Genomic DNA, 18063 nt, shown 5'->3' with positions numbered 1-18063 from the left:
CTAATAAACATGTTACAAGTGTGTGACACATGCAGACCATTAGTCTGTGCCTGCACTGCCTCCTTGTGTATTAGATAGGCCACCAGTGCTCCCCCAACACAAAACAATGCCACAAAACAATGCCACAAAACAATGCAGAAGTAGGACTCTAAGAGGCCTTTCAAACTTAAACACCTGTTTTCATAATTTGTCCCAAGTCATAATTAAAAATGGACTGTGTTATGTAGATATTGGCCCATTTCTTCAAGAACAACACTGATTAAAGCAGAACTAAACAGGGACACTCTCTTTGATAATATGATAAACAGCTGCCAATGTAACTGAGCCTTCCTGCACTGTCCCCTTTTAGCTCTCCCAGCCCATGTATTTGTTTCAATTGCTCTCCTGCAAAAGGAAGATCCAGATAAAATGTAAAGAGAATAAATACTTAGGAACCAAGAGGATACCAGCAATTGAAGACAAATGTTTGAAAGTGTTGTGTTGTAAAGCAGTGACAGACTTGAGTTTTAGTTGGAAAAATCCAGAAATGGCAAACAAAATTCAGATTTCTGGCAGCTTTGGTGATTAATAGCAATATGTAAAAACTAAACAGAAACTGAGAAATGGCATCAATCATATGTGTCTCATTTTCAGTTGTCTTAAATGAGGAAAATTCTGGTACCCCTTATGCATTATATTTTAGAAGAGGTAATGAATATTACACTAATTGCTCTTTTTGTTTTTTTCTCTTGAATGAAGTATAATTATGATTACAATAGGCTATGATCTCAAAAATAAATTCATACAAATTAAAAGAATTGTGGGTTGATGTATCATACACAGTGCAGTCCTATAAAATACCAGTAGGTGAGCCGTGAAAGCTTGAGGAGTTTGGCTGAAATAAGCCTCCAAAAACTTGAACTGAATGACAAAGCTGAGCTGGTAATGCTGCAGAGTACTTGATACCTCCTGCAGCTTGCTGAGCACGATGGAGATGCGGAGTTTATATGCTGTAAAACACTATTTCAGCAATATTTTTCTGGGGAGGGAGGTGTAGGAAGACCAGATTATTCTACAAGACATGATTAAGATCTAGCTAAGCCAATGACACCAGGAAACAGAGTCATTGCTGCTTCTCTCCAATCAACTTCATAGGCAGACATTATTTACTTCATGTTTTAACCTGAGCCCAAACATATAGCACATTGCCAGACAAATTCTGCTTAGAATATATTTAATTCACAAATGTGAATATGTGGTAGCTTCTCAAAGAGATCACCTGTACCACCATTAAAACACTGCTTACTATTGTGTGTATTAAGGTTGTATGAAGCAAGAAAGGAGAGATTCATAGAGAATTAGAAATTTGTCACTCTACATCAATCAATGAAAAGAACAAAGTAAATGAAAAAAATGGTGCTCCTTAATTGTGGTAAGATTTCATGTAAATGCAGTTACTTTTCCTCACATATAAAAATATAGAAGCACACTGATCAAAAGGAGGGAGTAGAACATGTGAAGGAAGGTGACTGTGTGACATGGAGGTGTGCATCAAAGTAGGGGTAGGAGGCTTGAGTTCAAAACACATGCCCTCATTCTGTCTGTCCAGACAGGTCAGAAACAAGACATAAACTAACTTTTTCCAAGCATCTCAATTATGACTATGTAAACAAAACCACCAACAACAACCACAAAACCAAACCTTGAAAATAATGCATTAAGTTCTGTTAATAACAGTTGCTTTCCTCACCCTTTGATGCAGAGTCCACATGTGGAGGGTTCTTCCTCCATTTCTTCCTAAATCACAAACATAACAGACCAATAACCACAGCAAACATGAAAATCAACTGACAATTCAGACTCTCCCAGATAATTCTCAAGCCCAACCTCTAACACCTACCTACATAACCAGCACCCACAACAAAATATTCTTATAATACTGGCAAGCCCTGCAGACTCTTCAATTTTATTGCCCGAAGCACTGAACGTAACTAAATCCTAAACATTATTTTCATTGTAGCAATGAAAGGGTGGGTCGATACAAACTTTGGTAAAATTGTAACCTCAGGTGTAGCCTGTTTGACAACACTTACAGTATACCTGAACTAGGAGAGCAGCCCATGAAAACATGACAGCTGTTCAGGAAGCTGTGCAGAATCAATTATGTCCAACAATTATCTTGTATGTTTTCATTTGCCCAGTGATACTTCCTAACTCCTCCCCAACTCCTAATTCCATATGCACATGGGTATTAAAAATAATTTAAGCTCATGATGTTCCAGGGAACATCCTATTCCTTCAAGCTTTAAAGAATCTTGCTTTAAACATGTGTCTTGAAAATATTCTTTTTCCATTAAAACCTTCAAGCCAATCTTATCCCTAAACTCCCCTCTGCCCATTGCCAAAAACAAGGCATTTGCCACTGATAGCAGCAAGCTGCTTTGTATTCCCCAGCAATAATTCAATCTCCTGAAGTAACTTCTTCTAGAATAACCTTAATGAAGACTGTATATAGACCTGGCAGAAAGACAGCAAACTGAAAATAAGATGCTGGACCTTGACCAGACCATTTTGTAACTCTAGATCCAATAAACTAGGTTGTCTATGAATTATAGTCCTCACCTCAACCTCTCCTACTGTACACAGCAGCCTTCCTAACACTTCTGATCTGTAAAAATTGATTGTAAACTGCAGTCTTGACACTTTCCTAATCTTAATCAGAAAAACAGTAAATCATTACTGAAAAAGAACAAATGGCATCAGTTTCTAGCATCACTGTTTTTTTCCTGCCTCTAAAAACCTTCCAGAAACTAACAGTAGATTGGATTCTAGATAGTAAATCTTACATCAGCTCCACCCAGAAGACCAGACACCACAGGACCACAAAACATTCTCTGGACCATTTTATTTACTAGATTCAATCTAAAGATTCTCAAACATTAAACCTAAATTCCTAATCCTCCCCATTCTAATTCTTGCATGATTAATAGCTACAGAATCAATTACTGCCTATGGCTTCTCTTCATGTGAGCTGATTAATTCTTATTTCTGGGAACACTGTGGATGCCGCATAAAGTATGTTCTTAACACTTAGTCATCTCCAAAGCCCTAATCTTAACCTGTTTCAAATCCTACCAATACCCTCCTAGAGCAAGTATTCCTATACAGATTGAAAACAACATAAACCTTATAACAGTATCTGCCCAATTCTCACCTCTGTGCAGAGACCAGTGCTAATTTGTAATTTATACATAGCCACTTACTGTTATAGTGTAAGACAGTATCAGTCTCTGCTTTCCATTGTTACTGTTTCTGTGCTTCCCCGCAGGAGACCTGGTACAAATGAACCTTACTCTGAGATGCAGACACATCATAGCAAAAAACCCTAACTTCTTGTGTGGCAAAGGTCTTGTTCAGATCTAGAGAATGAGTTCTAACTGTAAAACAAAATACAGACTCTTAGTTTATTTCTCCACCTGATGTAAATACTATTTCTCTTGTGGGAGAAAACCATGAAAGCTTTGGCTGCCAACTACATTAGTACAAAGATTGCTAACAAGATTTTGCATTTGGGTAAAATGAATTTACCTGTCGATCCTTAATTTTTCTAAGACTTAAACCCTCTCTTTTATACTAGACTTCTTCCCAGTCTGCTGGAGACTAAGGCATTGCTTTCTGCCAATTGATATAAAACACTGGCTTCTCTTAGTGCCTACCTCCTTCCTATCTCCTTGCTTCCCATAGATTCAAAATAGAAGAGGAAATGGTGACAATTTAGAATGCAAATATCATCATTAATTTGTAATAGTAGCTTAGGAAGAGCATCGGTTTCTACAGGAAATCCCAATAAAATACATCAGAGTCAATTCCTCCCTTCTATTCATCTTTGGCAGTCTTACATAGTTGCATTACTCAGCATTTATGACAACTACAATTCTCAAATCCCAACACTATTACTAGAATACTAACTAGAACTTGAATTAATTAGCACATAAAGGAGCAAGCCCCATAGTTAATGACAGCATTTCTACCACTTCACTTTGGGGGAACCTGTAGAAAGGTATTATAGCTCTTAGTTGAAACCTTTGGTCCAAACCTAATTGTCACACCTAATTCCTAAGCAGTGGTCTTCTGGTTCCCATAGGACTAATACAGCTCAAGGCACAGGTTTCTATCAAAACAATTACTGTTTCCAGGGGTCAGCAGGAACAATCTGCCTTCTTAAGACAAGAAAATCCTCAACCCACCCCTGTGACAAATCTCCCTTTTCTTATTGTTAACAATATCCCATGTTTCTGTCAACCAAATTCTGGAATAAGGATTCTACTAACTCATTTCTGAGGTATCATCCCTGAAGTGAAAAGCAGCACCGGTTATTGTCTTGCTTTGATCTTATCTCTGAAGAACATTGGAGATAAGATTCTCCAAATTTGTCCTCATCTTCAAGATGCTGAGGAACAGGATGCAAGTTTGATGGTTGACATTTTTAGCTCTCAGTTTTAACCATGTAATTCAAAAATGGGATAAACCCTGGCAGCAAGAGACGTGTGAGTTCCTACCAACTACAGCCCCCTTCAAATCAGCAGTCATTTAACCCCTTAAATCCCTAACTCTAACCTTAATACTGACATCATTCCTTACACAGGCCCAGAAGTTTTAATCTCTCATATTAGGGTTTCTAACTCCCATTTAGCACACATTCAATTTAAAACTGTAAGGATTTTTTCACCAGACACTATACAAATTCAGCCTTCAATATACACACAGTAACAAATATGCATCCAATTTCTGGCCACATCACAGACCTGCTTTTGGATCTGTGTAGGTTGCACAGTGCAACTGCCACTGCAGTTTTGCTTATGTCATTCTCAATACATTCTCCATAGGAAAAAACCCCAGTAATGTTAATATTTCTGTAGTCTTGTGATATCTGACTTAATAAGTATGTCAATTCAATTGAATTAATTTTTTTAAAAAAGCATACCTAACGATGCTGTTTTGTATTTAATTTCTTTTACTATCCTTTTTCCTCCCTAATTCTTGAGAATCTGAAAGAAAAAATCAATGGGCACAGTCATCCCCTAGCCCAAAGAGGTTTGCTGAGGGTCAGAGAAAGCCTTGGCTTCATCTTTCAAAACCTTAGATAATGGAACTGGGGGATCTCAGTTAAGCTGTAAGCTATTTATTTGTTCATATTTATTCATATATAACTGTAACTTATATTTATTCATATCAGCAAAAGGTATATTACCCTTCTTGAAGATAGAATTGTGGTAAATAACACTGCCATTATTTTGTGTATATGCTTGTGTTTATATATTTCTTTCCCTTTAAAATCACAAAAAAGAACTGGTTAGTATTTTGTCTAGCAAAGATCATTCCACTGATTTCCATTGGTGAGACAACATTTTTACAACAGTTCACTTCTCTGAAGCAGTATAACTCCCTTTTCTTCCTAATAATAATCATATAACAGAAAACTGTCAGCAAACATAGATTTGCACCAGAAATGAGACGATAAAATACCCATCTACCTAAACCAAAAGAATTAAAGCAACAGAGAAGGTAGTGGGTGATGATTTTAAAGGCAGACATTTATTTTGCATTATTCACTTATATGCTGTGTATAGGATTGGAGGGGCCATCAACATCTGTGTGAAACCAGAAAAAAAAAAAAAGTTAAGTCAATATCGCTGAGATACAGGGAAACTAACAGTAAAAGCATACTCTTCTTTACAATGCATTGTTTATTCCCAGTGAAATGACCCCTTTATATAGAGAGAGAAGTGTATCACTTTTGGTGATGTCAAGGATTATGTTAGAAAAACACAGTGTGATTGCAAGAAAGCCAAAGAACACCATATTTACAGTTACATTTCATTCAGGTACCTATAGCCTGCTGCTGTGAGTTTCTTGTGACCTACAGTGGTCCAAGGAAATATATTCTCTTCTCCATAGTTTCTAACCCCTCCCCCTCTCTGCCCCAAAATATAACAATGACCCATCTGTGCACATACAAGAGAGAAATTCCTAATATTTAAACATGGATTAATCTGCCAATGTTGATGTATCAGGGACAGAACATAATGAATGTCACAGTGCTTAGTCTTTCTTTTCACTAAAACTGTCTTGAAGAGTAATGAGGAACAAAAAAGCCGACAGAAGGCAGGAACCACTGTGGATCACAGATGATTTAATAAATAACATCATTCACTTCTGTTTCTCTCTGAAAATATTTTCAAATTTTAGCTCTCTTTCAGATTCAAGAAAGAAAATATGTCTTCTGAAATTACATCTAAGAGCTGAAAATTTCTAATAAAAATCTTTAATTTTATGGCATTCATAAAGATTATCTATGCTCTGAATCATTATCTATTGTTCAACATATTTTCATGGCTGCAATTACTTCACTCTGCACTTCACTAGAACACCATCATTACAATTTAGAAGATTATGAGCAATAGCTAGGAAAATAAGCTAAATGTAAATCAATTAAATGTAAATCAATAATCCCTAAATAAATAATTCGGGTTGCAAAATGTGGATATTCACCTAAATGGCATGTAACGTTTGTCTTGTAACTGCTGAATGTGATAGCAATTTATTACGTGTGTGTGTGGTTTGACATGTTGGCATGCAAAAATACCTGAGCTAGCTCTAAATTAACGTCATCCTGGTACCAGAATTCATACAGAGTTATACAGATTTTTGTATTAATGTAGGTATGCTGCCTCACCTGAATTAATAACATTTAAAACATTTTTTCCACTTTGTTCTGGTTTGGACTGATGTAGGACCATGAAAATCAGCGGGCATCTTTCCAATGACGGTTTGGGAGATGAACCACAGCCCCTAAACTTAAATAACAGTAAAGGCACAGTGTGAAGTTACTATTCTCTACACTGTGAGAATGCTCGTTGTTTTTCACCACTATGTGAAGTGCTTCCACTTCTCCTGGGCAGAGACAGACTTTTTCCTTTTTACTAGGGAAGAATTTAGCTGTATTCATTCAGCAGTGTGTGATAAGAGACTGGAAGCAGCACAAATGCTGGTGACAAAGACATATAACTTATAACCATGAAGAGGAAACTTGAAACTTTATAGTATATGGGATTTTCCTACAACAAAGTATTGAGTAAAAATAATAAATTGCCATTGGGACTACCTAATGATATTGTAAGGAAGGAGACTGAAAAAGCAAGTTAATCTCGTCTGTTCTACAAAGCATCTAGTGACTGAGAACTACACAGACCAGCAGAGCAACAAAAATGTACTGACTTTTGGGGACCTGTATGCAGTTAGGGTGTAAGACAGACAACTACATTGTCTGATATTGTCTGATGGAAATAGTCCATAAGCAGCTGGGGTAGCCTCATGTTCACTGGGGAGACGGTTCAGCAGTGCACACAGTGCTGTTGGGTTAAATGGTTGATGATCTTAGAGGCCTTTTCCAACTTTAATGATTCTGTGTGTAAGTTGTGGTACAGAAAGGTCGGATATGGCATTTTTGGTGTTCCACAGCCATGCTCTGGGTGACTACCTGAGTAACCTTGAGGATCTCTTCACTGAACAGCACCCAGTGCACAGCACTTAAGGGAGCTCAGATGTAACCTGTGCTATGCACCTCAGGCCCCTCAGATGCAAATCTAATGTCAAAGATACCAACTGCTTCAGGGAACCAAGGACAGAATGAACTAGGTATATTAATGGAGCATAGCAAAATGTAAGGTGTTATATGAAAGGATAATAAATTTCTGAAGCATAATTTGACACATAAAAGAAAAATTTATTGATAAACCATATATTTATTAATTGCTGTAAGGCATTACAGATCTCAGTGAAGGTAGATTTTTTAAAGAATTATATACATTTCCACCAAAACGTGACCATGGTTTTCTCTCATTTTCTTGAGGCGCCAGGGCAGAACACAATCCTAATCGAGGATTTTGGCCGGACCTGCTGCACCAGTAAGCTCTGCCAGTGGTTCCAGCCTCCGGGCCGGTCCGTGTCACCGACTGCTGCCCAGGTGGGACAGGACCCGTGCGAGCGGGAGGTTTCCCAGCGAGGAGCGGACACCTGGCTCCCCGGGCTGCAGGACGCGGTGAGGCGGGGATGGCAATGGCAATGGCAGTGGCAGGCGTTCCCTTCCCCGCCCCGCGCTCTCCTTTCTTACAGCCGCCTTAGAGACCCCCCGAGGCTGTGTGAGAGCCAGCTGCGCCCGGCAGGGCTGTGAGGGGCCACGGGCCGGCTTCGGGGAGTTCCACGGGCCACCCCGCAGACGCTTCACCTCTGCGCCCCGGCTCCTCTCACGCACATGCCTCTCCTCAGTCTTGCCCTGCCTCGCTCCCTCCCTCCCTCCCCTGCCGCCGTCCCCCTCCCCCGCCTGTCCCCAGTGTCGCCCCCCTGCCCGTCCCCCACGGCCCCCGCGCGTCCCCGCTCCGCGCCCCCGCCCTCGCTCCGCGGGGCGCCGCGGCCGCCTCTGCGCATGCTCGGGGCGAGGGGGCCCGCGCGGAGCGGAGCGGAGCGGAGCGGGCGGGGGGCGGCGGTGACCCGGGGACGGGACACCCCGCCCTGTCCCCGGCCCGCTCCGCCGCGCCTCCTGCGCGCCCCGAGCGCCTTCGGCAGGGCCGCTCTCGGCCGCCGCGGGGGCCGGCGGTGCTGGAGGAGCGGCCGGTGTGCCGCCGCCGAGGCGGAGGGCGGTGCTGTGGGCGGCCGGCGGAGCCCCGCGATTGGCCTCCGCCCGGCGGCTGGCGTGTCAGTCGGGCTCCAGGGGTGGCCCTGGGAGCCGCTCGCCCAGCCCTCTGACGGGATGAAGCCTTTAGGGGGATGCGGAGCTCTTTGCATTTTGAGTAAAGCCCCTCATCTCCCCTCAGTCTGAAGGCAGGGCACTGGGGAGGACGGGTCGGAGGGGCCTCTACAAGGCCGGGCAGAGCGGGAGCGGGGCGAGAGAGAAAACCTTCTCTCGGTTTATCACGTATGGCTCTATAGGAGAAGTCATCTCTGGGAATATAGTGGAAAGGACGGAGCTGGTATAAACTGAAGGCGCCCGTGTTTAATTCACACTTGTGGGTGCGCAGCATGGAGATGCAGAGATGGTCCACAAGGTGGAAAACGAGAAGGTGGCCCTGGGACTCGGCTGTAACCGTGCTCATCACCTTCGCTTTCCTTCTCCGGGCTGCAGAGGTCAGAGGAGGTAAGAAAGCAAAGGGGAGCCGGGAGCCCAGCCGCCTCTCTCCCGTGGTCGGGGGAAGGACCCAGAGCACGGCTGAGGCCGCATTTCAGAGGAAAGCTGTCAGAGCGACTCCCGGTGCTGGGGGGTGAGAGCGCTCCTGGAGCCGCTCCGGGCGCGGAGACCCGCGGGGAGCCCCCGGCAGCGCGGGCTGGGACGTCCCTCCCAGGTGCCGCGGGGGCACGGCTCCGGGTCAGCCTTCAACTCTGGATGTGTTTTTAATGAGGTAAAGGAGATACACTGGCGGGGTGGGAAAATGAAAGAAATACTTGTTGAACAGAAAGACTTATCCTCTTCCAGCACTGGACTCTTGTTTTGTGGAGTGTGCGTCCAACTTTGTTTGGTTGAGCTGCTGAAGTTCACCAGGTTGTGACTGAAAGTGACCGACAAGTATCTGCTTTCTCCTCGGAGAGGCAAGGAAAGGGAAAGTTTGCTCTGATTTTCTCCGTTTTCTTCTCTTTTATTTTTCTTTTTGCAACGGGTTTTATTGGTCAAAAAGTTTTCCAGGGCGCAAGCGGAGGAGAACACACACTTGCAGGGGCCCTTTGTGAGCCGTTGCGGAGGGCAGCTCCCGGGGCAGCGGCGCCCCGCAGGTGGTGCGAGCGGTGCCGGGCCCGGAGATGCCCGGGGGGGCTCGGGGGGCTCAGCCCGAGGGTCGCTGGGCTCCCCGCGGGCGGTGTCAGCACCGGAGCGCCGTCCCCAGCCTCCTCCCAGCTCTGCAGCCTCCCCGGAGTACCGAGTGGTCCCTTAGGTGTCCGTGGACCTGGTGGGCAGGGTGCGGCCCGCGGGGGACTTGCAGGGGGAACAAGAGCCAGGCAGCAGCGCAGCAGCCTCAGCAGAAAGGAATCGCCGCCCCCTCCCCCGCACCGCCCCTCGCGTTCTGCGCACTTCTCCCGTCCGCACCGCTCCTCCTGCGCTCCCCGCACCGCCGCCAGCCCAGCTGGGCTCTCTGGGCTGAGCTCGCAGTTCGCCGAACTGCAGTACGGAGTCTCCGGTGGCGGGAGAGTTCTCCTTTCCTACCGGGGGTGAAAACGCTGCCTCTTCCTCCTTTCCTTCCTTCCTCCCTCCCACCGGAGCCCGCAGGCGCATCTGGAGCCCAGTCTGGCTGGGACTTAGGTTTTTATTTTTCTGTGGGTCTGGCATCAATGAAGGGGCTTAACTCTCCGAAATGAAAGGTTTAATTTTTTACGTATTTATTATTTTAACGAGGTATTTTTCCATCTGAATCCAGAATCAACAGGCATCCTAGAGGGAGCAGGGAAAGGTGATCAGCTTCCATTCAAGCCTTTATACCTGGGCACAACCTTGACGGTGTCAGATCAATCAGGGCTCCTGCCCCCTGCTGGCCCCGTTTCTGACAGGGACTGGAGGGGTCAGGTTTCATCCTCTTGCAATTCCACGGACTCGCTGGAGTTACACCAGGGTGAATTAACCTCGCAGAGCTCCAAGGATTCGGCTACTCCTTACTATGTGGAAGCTAAATTTCTTCAAGAACATCGTGCTCTAAGGCATGATCGATTTCTTATGCCACTTTTCACCGTAGAACTGACTAAATTAAGTAGGGTTTATGTAGACTATGTTTACATAATGGATTGGATGCAAATAACAAGTTAAAGGAAAATCTAAACCCAAACAGCACAGGAAAAATCAACATAACTTACACTGAAATCAACAGAACTGATACTTACTGGACTGTATTCAGCAACATTAGGCAAACTAATTCGGTTGTGGTAACTTTGTTCAAAACTAAAAGGCTATATGGATACAGTCTTCTAGTCTTCTGGAAAAAGGACATTCCAGAAATATTGAACTACAGGCTTCTTATTCTTCTAGAAGCATTCAGAAAAGAACTTCGTTCTTGACCTTTTCTGAGATACAGTATGCTATTTGCTTAGGAACTACAGGGAGCCGTGTGTTCAGGGCTTGATCTGTTATTGAAGTCAGTAAGAGTTTTTCCATTGACTACAGAGGGACTAGAACTTGACCTAATTTCTCTAAGAGAGTACAAGGGACTTATTTCTGAATCATCTGTAATGCATTCTAATCTTATTTAAAGTAGTTAAAAGATAACACAGGATATTTGAAAATCAGAGAGGGAAAATACCAAGGAATAAAATAAAATTGCATAAATGGCAGGTAAACAATATGACTAAATGAAAATGCTGAATAAAATATGAATACCATCCAAAATATGAGTTGCTCTTTTAAACTCATTTAAATCTTCTGTTCTTCAGTTTTCTTTTCATAAACTGTCTCTATGAAAAGAAAATTACATAGTGTATTCATATAACATGTTAATCGTATAGCAGTGACTTTTTAAACACAACAGAAACTATTCCATGTAGGCAAAACTCAACAGATTCCTAAAATTCTTGACTTTTTTTAAAGTTTTTTATTTAACAAAAAATAATCCACTGAGAAGTATGAGGTGTCTTTCATACTTGTTAGAAATGGTGTGCAAAGAAGTGTTTGGGTTCTTGAGTTATTTCTTCTTTAGACAGAAAAAGTTACAGAAGTGAGAATCAACTGAATGGGAAAAGCAGTGACTCACACTTGGTCAGCTTAGTGCCCACCAGCTCTTAAGTAGCTCTTTTCAGAAAATGTTTTTGCTTTATGACTTGGCTAAAGTAAACAAAATTCAGTATTTTTAAAGACATCCTTTGATTTCCTTTCCCCTTCCTCACCTTTAATACTAAAGCTGTTGGTAATGTGTTTGGAATGAATAAACTCATTTAGTCAAAATGGCATGGCTTCAACACTATAAATTTTTGTAAGGGCTTGACATCAATGCACTATTGTAATGCTGATTTAAATTTCATGGGCAAGAAATGAAAAATCAGCCTTTTTATTATTTATGAGCTTTTTCAAGCAAATGGAAATCTAGCTCTTAATCTGAGTGAAAAAGAGATTTAAGAAGCCTTACTGAAAATGAGGCTATGTACCTATATATAGAAAACTTTGGACCTTCTATGTAAGCGATAAGAAGATTGGTTTCTAAAATAAATAGATACTTCTTGCTGTCATCTTAGGAAATATAAAGGTTCCTTGTGCTTCCCACACACAGGCTTGGAAACTAGTGGGAGCTCTAGGTGCAGAAGGAATGCAGAACTGGGCCAATTAGTGATGGCAAAAGGATAGTTTATGGATGCACACTGCTACTCATTTGTATTTGCTTAGTAAGGAAGATGGATCTGTTTGTTGAACGAAAACTCTTGAATATATCCAGCTAGTCTGTACAAAATGGTGTTTTAAACTAGAAAGGTGTGAATTTCTTCTCAGAACAATTTGTGATGTAAAGTACTTTTGCCTTTAACAGATCAATTAACTTTTAAGATTGAAAAAGAATATAACATTCTAAGGATTCCTTTATTTTTCAGTGAAACTGTCTTGTGTGATAATTTGTGTGCATTTCTCAGATTGCTATTCCCAAAGCTGGCAAAAATTAATAAATCAAAGGGTAATTTGATCAGATGCAGCTAGTGGTTGTAACTGAAGTTTTTCAGAGTCCCAAGGATCAGCAGGTGAAATGGTTCAATCTTCCCAGAATAATGCAAGAGACACCTGCACATATACGTCGGTTTTGCTATGTAATCTCAATTTCTTAATTGTTTCTAGGGTAAAATAATTATTTCAACTTCAGCAGCAGACATCAGACACAGAAAAAATTACTGGTATGTGTTGTTAATTCTCTAGAGTGTGTATCTTTGCACTGAATTTAGAAGGAGACTGTCACATGGATACAAGAAAGGACTATTCAGGCTGCAGGGAACAATGTCTCTCTTTCCTACCTCTGCAGAAAAAAAGTTTCTCAACTTCACTTTTGTGTATGTCTTGACAAATTTAACTGTATATAGGTGCACAAATTCTCTGTGGGTTTGGCATGAAATAATTTCTTCCCTAATACCTATAATTGAAGTTACAATAGGAAAAAAAGTCTTTGCTATAAAAACTTCCCTGGTGCTATCTTTTGTTCTGATTACTAAAAAAAGCCATGAAAAACAACCCACCCCCAAAGCTCCCAATTGTTTGTAAAATTGGTGTCTGCAGCAGATACAAAATGTAGGAAAAAATGTTGTCATACTTATTTTTACAACTTTCATGCCCAAAGTTACTTATCTCCCCCAAAGAGAACCCTGAATTCTGACACAGTTGCAGCATACTGAAGGAGCCCTGACATTACTGCTGAGGTTATACCTAAAACACACTGCAGCAATTATGTCTTTCCCGGATTTGTTTTGTACAGTGGTGAACAGTAGGGTTTCCATCTGCCAGCAAGATTAAGAAGTTGCTTTTCTTTTCTCTGTAGAGTGTTCTGCTTCTTTTCAGAAGAAATCCTCCTAGCATTGGTTAATTTATCATTGTTCTGAGTATTTGTTGATAATAGGGGGAATAAATTAGCAGAGCTTGGGAGAAATCTCTAATGTTTTAAGAATGTGAAGTCTCATGCAGTGATAGAGATTTGCTCTCTGGATGGACACAATAGAGAACAGTAGCTTAAAAGGAATTAGGTTAACACACATGCCTGTTGCAAGGGTTTATAACTGTTCTACTCACTATTAAATACCAAGTTTACAGACTGTAAATGTAAGGATTAATTGTTGACCTGGTTATTACAATAGTAGTAGAATCTGGCAGAACTTAAATTCTTTTTAGCACATTAGCACACATAAGGGACTGTAAAAATTGTGAGTTTCAGGTCTGGGACTTCACTGCAAGTCCAAGTGTTAATGTACACAGTGTGTGAAATAGAAAGGATTTGCTCATAGTATAGAAGCACAGTGTTTGCTGCAGACCAAATTGAAGGATGTATTATGAAAAATGAATTAAAAAAACTGATCCTGCTACAGCTAATGTCACTGACAGCTAAGCTTTGTCTATCACAGAAATTAACGTAGTAGTAAATCAAATTATGGTCACATTTTTAAAGTAGACTGTATGCTACCTACTCTGTCCCTTACCTGTTTACCTTACTCAAATGATCATAGTAATCTGATAGAATATCAAAAATTTATAAATAGTTCAAGACTTTACAACCTTGGTGTCTGTGTAAGATGAATTCCTACTAATGTTGGTAAGATACAGAATTGAATCTGATTTCATTGTTCTCACAAGAGAGGTGACCCCCTTGGCATCAGGGAAAACATTGTGAAAGATTTCAGTTGTACAAGTTTCTCTATCAAATTAAATAAGATTACATTAATGGCATAATTTCTAAATCTTGTAATTGGCTGTATTCTCTGCTTAAAACTGAAAAATGTGCTATTGTTCCATATTTGAAAACTTAAATTTATTGGAAGATATTTTTGAATTCTTATTTGAATTATTTTTCAATAAATACCTTGATGACAAAACTTTAAAGTGGCCTCAGTTTCTTTCATGTTTAATTGCTGAGGGAACACCTTGTTTCTTCCTGTAGCACGGACCATTTTTAGACTGTGTCTCTTTTTTTATGGTAATAGAAACAGGATACTCAAGAATGTAATACTTGTTTTGCTGATTTTCACAGCTGGAACTACTGTGTCTGCAGTCTGTGCAAAAAGAACTTTTTGACTCTGTAGTAGAGGCCTCAATATAGTTGGGCACTTGGAATGCAGTCCTAAAAGATTTTGCTGTGGTGCAAAATAAGAATCAGTCCATAGAAATATGAAGACAGATGTTAAAATATTGTAAAATAGTGGCTCAATAGAGGTCTGCGCAGATGATGAACAAGTCCAGTCTTCTGGGGGTAACAAGTCAAATGTTTTATGGACTCACCATTAGGTCTTTAGTGTTTGATGGTAATCAATGCTGCTAAACAAGGGATAAAAGTACAATCTATCCAGTCTCAAGAGGTTTCTGAATAGCACAAAAGTCACGTTATGTAATGAAATACATTATGATAAAAAGCCTCAATATCTAGGTTAACACTTCAGAGTTAAACAATTTAATGAAAACTTGAAATAATGATTCTTTTTTTTTTTTTTTTTTAATATGTCCAGTAAATTAATCAGCCTACAAGCAAATGTTGCTAAAGATGTGAATGTGTAGTTGTACCTAGACAAATTTTCCACTGGTTTCAGTATAGAATATAAGTGGTGGGGAATTGTGGGTTTTTGGGTTTTGGTTTGTACGGTATGAGTGTTAGAAGTTGGTCTTTAAAGTGAGATATAGTTAGTAGTTAGTGAGTGTCAAAATTGACTCCTGTACATGCCTCGACTGTCTGCATAGCCTTTGAAATACTATAACATAATTAGTAGATTTTGCAGCATAGGAAGTCAATGAAAAATTTCTAAATAACTAGTGTGGAAACAGAAGTAGCCAGCTCTGAGCAGTTTCACAGAAGCCTCTCTTGGTGAAATAGTCAGTCCTAGGCTATTTAAAGCATTCCTGTATGCATCTGGATAATCTCTAGTCCTGCAAGCATTAAATATGAAAGCACTGCCATAACACCTATTTCTAAAAATGTCACCAATCAAGATACCAATTACATAATTCAGCTAGAAAATTCATGTAGGAAAATTCTTAACAGGTAAAACAACCTTGAAGTATGTCCCTAGAAGTATATATATGCAACATATATTCAGTTAATCTCATAGATTTATATTCAGATTCCTAGGGGGAAAAAAAAAGCTTAATTTTCAGGAGCACTGTGTAATTAGGCAACTCAGTTGGTTTCATTTTTGTACCTTGAAGATGCTCTGTAACTCACTTTTGCAGCCCATAAAACAGAGTTTGTTTTATCCATCTCTGTGAAGTCCATCTACGAAAAGTGTTGGAACCTTCCCAAAGGCCACTGCAGAACCAATGCTTTGATGCTGGCTCCCAGAGCAGTTCTTGTGTTACAGGGCTGGGCTCTCAGCAGAGTTGGGAGGCAGACGGTTCTCAGACTGCCAAGCCCAGTGAGGATGGCAGCTCTGCTCAGAGCTGGCCAGTAGGAAATGGTGAGGACAGAAGGGTGCCTGATCCTTTTCTGGGGCTTTGACACCTATGGCTGAACTGCAAGGAATCCTTGCTTGGGATACAGAGACTGGAGCCTGCAGAGGGAAGGCAATAGAGTCCTTTGTAAGAACTGAAAAGCTCAGTAAAGCAGTTGGGCATAACGTGCTTTTCAATTCCTGCTTTTGCACATTCTGTGTTAATACCTAACAGATGAAAAACACAGTAAAATAATAAGTGTAGATAATATTGTATATATTTCTGTTTTTAAAGGATATCCAGCATAACTGCCCACTCTAAGTAAAAGTTTCCAAGAGTAAAATAAGAACAGAAATATTTCTACTACATTAGAAATAGCATAGTTTTCTAGTGATTGATTGGTCTTGTTTTGTATACTAAAAATCAACAAACTATCAGTTTGTCAAACCCAGATTCTAATGCTGCTGGTAAAAAAGAGGTGAGGCCCTCTTACAGTCATCAGGTCTTGGATCATTTAATGAGTGTCAGTTAGAAACTTTCATCATAAAAGTGTTTATCTTTACTCATTTATAGAATACATTGAATGTCCTTAGAATGAGCTCTTGGAGTTATAAAGATTCAAAGTTTTAAGAAAAGTAAATAAATTAAACTGCAATATGTTATTATGTCTTTAATAGGCAGCATGGCTTCAAAAACCTATGGTGCAACCTTCTGCTTAGGTTCTTAAACATATACCTAGAAATCCTACAAGAGGTAGCCTCTTTTGTAAATCTTGCCCACAAATATAAGGAGTCCCTTCATTAGTACTCACTAAATGCACACATTTTAACTTACCAGGCCATCACAGCTTGTAGGTTTTAAATGATCTGTTACAGTGACATAAAACTGGACTCAACTTTGAGAAAACACTCCATTTAGAACTGAAGATTAATGTTTCAAGGCTCCTTAAGTTTTAGTTTTTGCAGTGGTTCCATTGGAATAGATTACTGGCAGAATGAAGCCTATTTCCATGGAAAAATATGAAGTAAAATAATAGCAACTTAGAAACATTAGTGTTCCTAAATTTCTCATGTAATCCTTTGAGCTGGGGAAATTTAAGCTCTTTTCTACTCCAGGGTTGTATCTCCCTAATTAGGAGTTATGGATTGTAACTTGTAAATTGTGGAGTAAAAACTGATAAATTTTCACTTTCACATCAATCAAAAAAGTGCATTGCTGAAGAATTATGAGAACTCAAGAAGTTATCTGTTTATTATATAAAAAAAAATATAATACTGTTTAAAAGTACTTTTTACTCTATCAATAAGAAGGAATGGCAAAGTTACTGTAGGTATTGACAGTGTAGTGAACACTGAGTTGTACCCTCAGTTTGCTAAGGTGTATCTGTATGTAAAGAATGCTGCCTCTTTTTTTTCCCCTTTGAGTTTTGTTATTGTTTGTATTCAAAGTATGTCCTCCAGCAGGCAATCTGGAAGAATCTTGTAAATTATGTAGGTAAACACAGCCTTTAAAAAGGGAAGGATCATTGTGCCTGTGCTCTCTCATAAAATTAAGAGACTAACAACAGACCAACATCTAAATATAATAGGATTTCAGCTTCTTTGCTTTATTAGGTAATTGGACAGAAATAAACATATTTTAGTCTAAATGAGTCATGCCCTGGGCAATTTCTTATGGGAATGGGTTTTGTAGCCAGACAGTGCTACCACAGTCACTTTCCTGTCAGTCCTGGAGGGTTCCACTTTGAGGTGTGATGGTGAAGTCCTTCCCTCTGAAAATGCAGATGATGGTTTCCTATCTTCAATACGAATTTACCCTACCTTCAATAACTGTCTTGAGCTGTCTGGTCATTAGGCACCAGCACCTTCATCTGCAGTTTGAAAGTGCTTTGCTGTACAGTTTATAGCAAGAGAACAGGTATCAAGCTTGGTACGCCCTATGTGGAAAGGTTCAGGGCTCCA

The 18063-nt window shown here is 40.5% G+C and overlaps 1 protein-coding gene across 5 annotated transcripts in view; it reads left to right on the top strand.

The window, feature by feature from the left end:
- Positions 1 to 8733: 8733 nt before the first annotated feature.
- The window catches only part of COL11A1 (collagen type XI alpha 1 chain), a 132213-nt gene continuing 122883 nt past the window's right edge, over positions 8734 to 18063 (top strand). For all 5 annotated transcript variants that reach the window (XM_033067093.2, XM_033067094.2, XM_033067092.2 and 2 more), the window contains exon 1: positions 8734 to 9172. In XM_033067093.2, coding sequence (XP_032922984.1) covers positions 9058 to 9172 — 115 coding nt within the window. In that variant the 5' untranslated portion in view covers positions 8734 to 9057. The remainder of the gene's footprint in view (positions 9173 to 18063) is intronic.

The sequence above is a fragment of the Catharus ustulatus genome, chromosome 9, assembly GCF_009819885.2.
Source record: "Catharus ustulatus isolate bCatUst1 chromosome 9, bCatUst1.pri.v2, whole genome shotgun sequence".
Lineage (NCBI taxonomy): Eukaryota > Metazoa > Chordata > Aves > Passeriformes > Turdidae > Catharus > Catharus ustulatus.
This window is presented reverse-complemented; position numbering and strand designations above follow the sequence as displayed.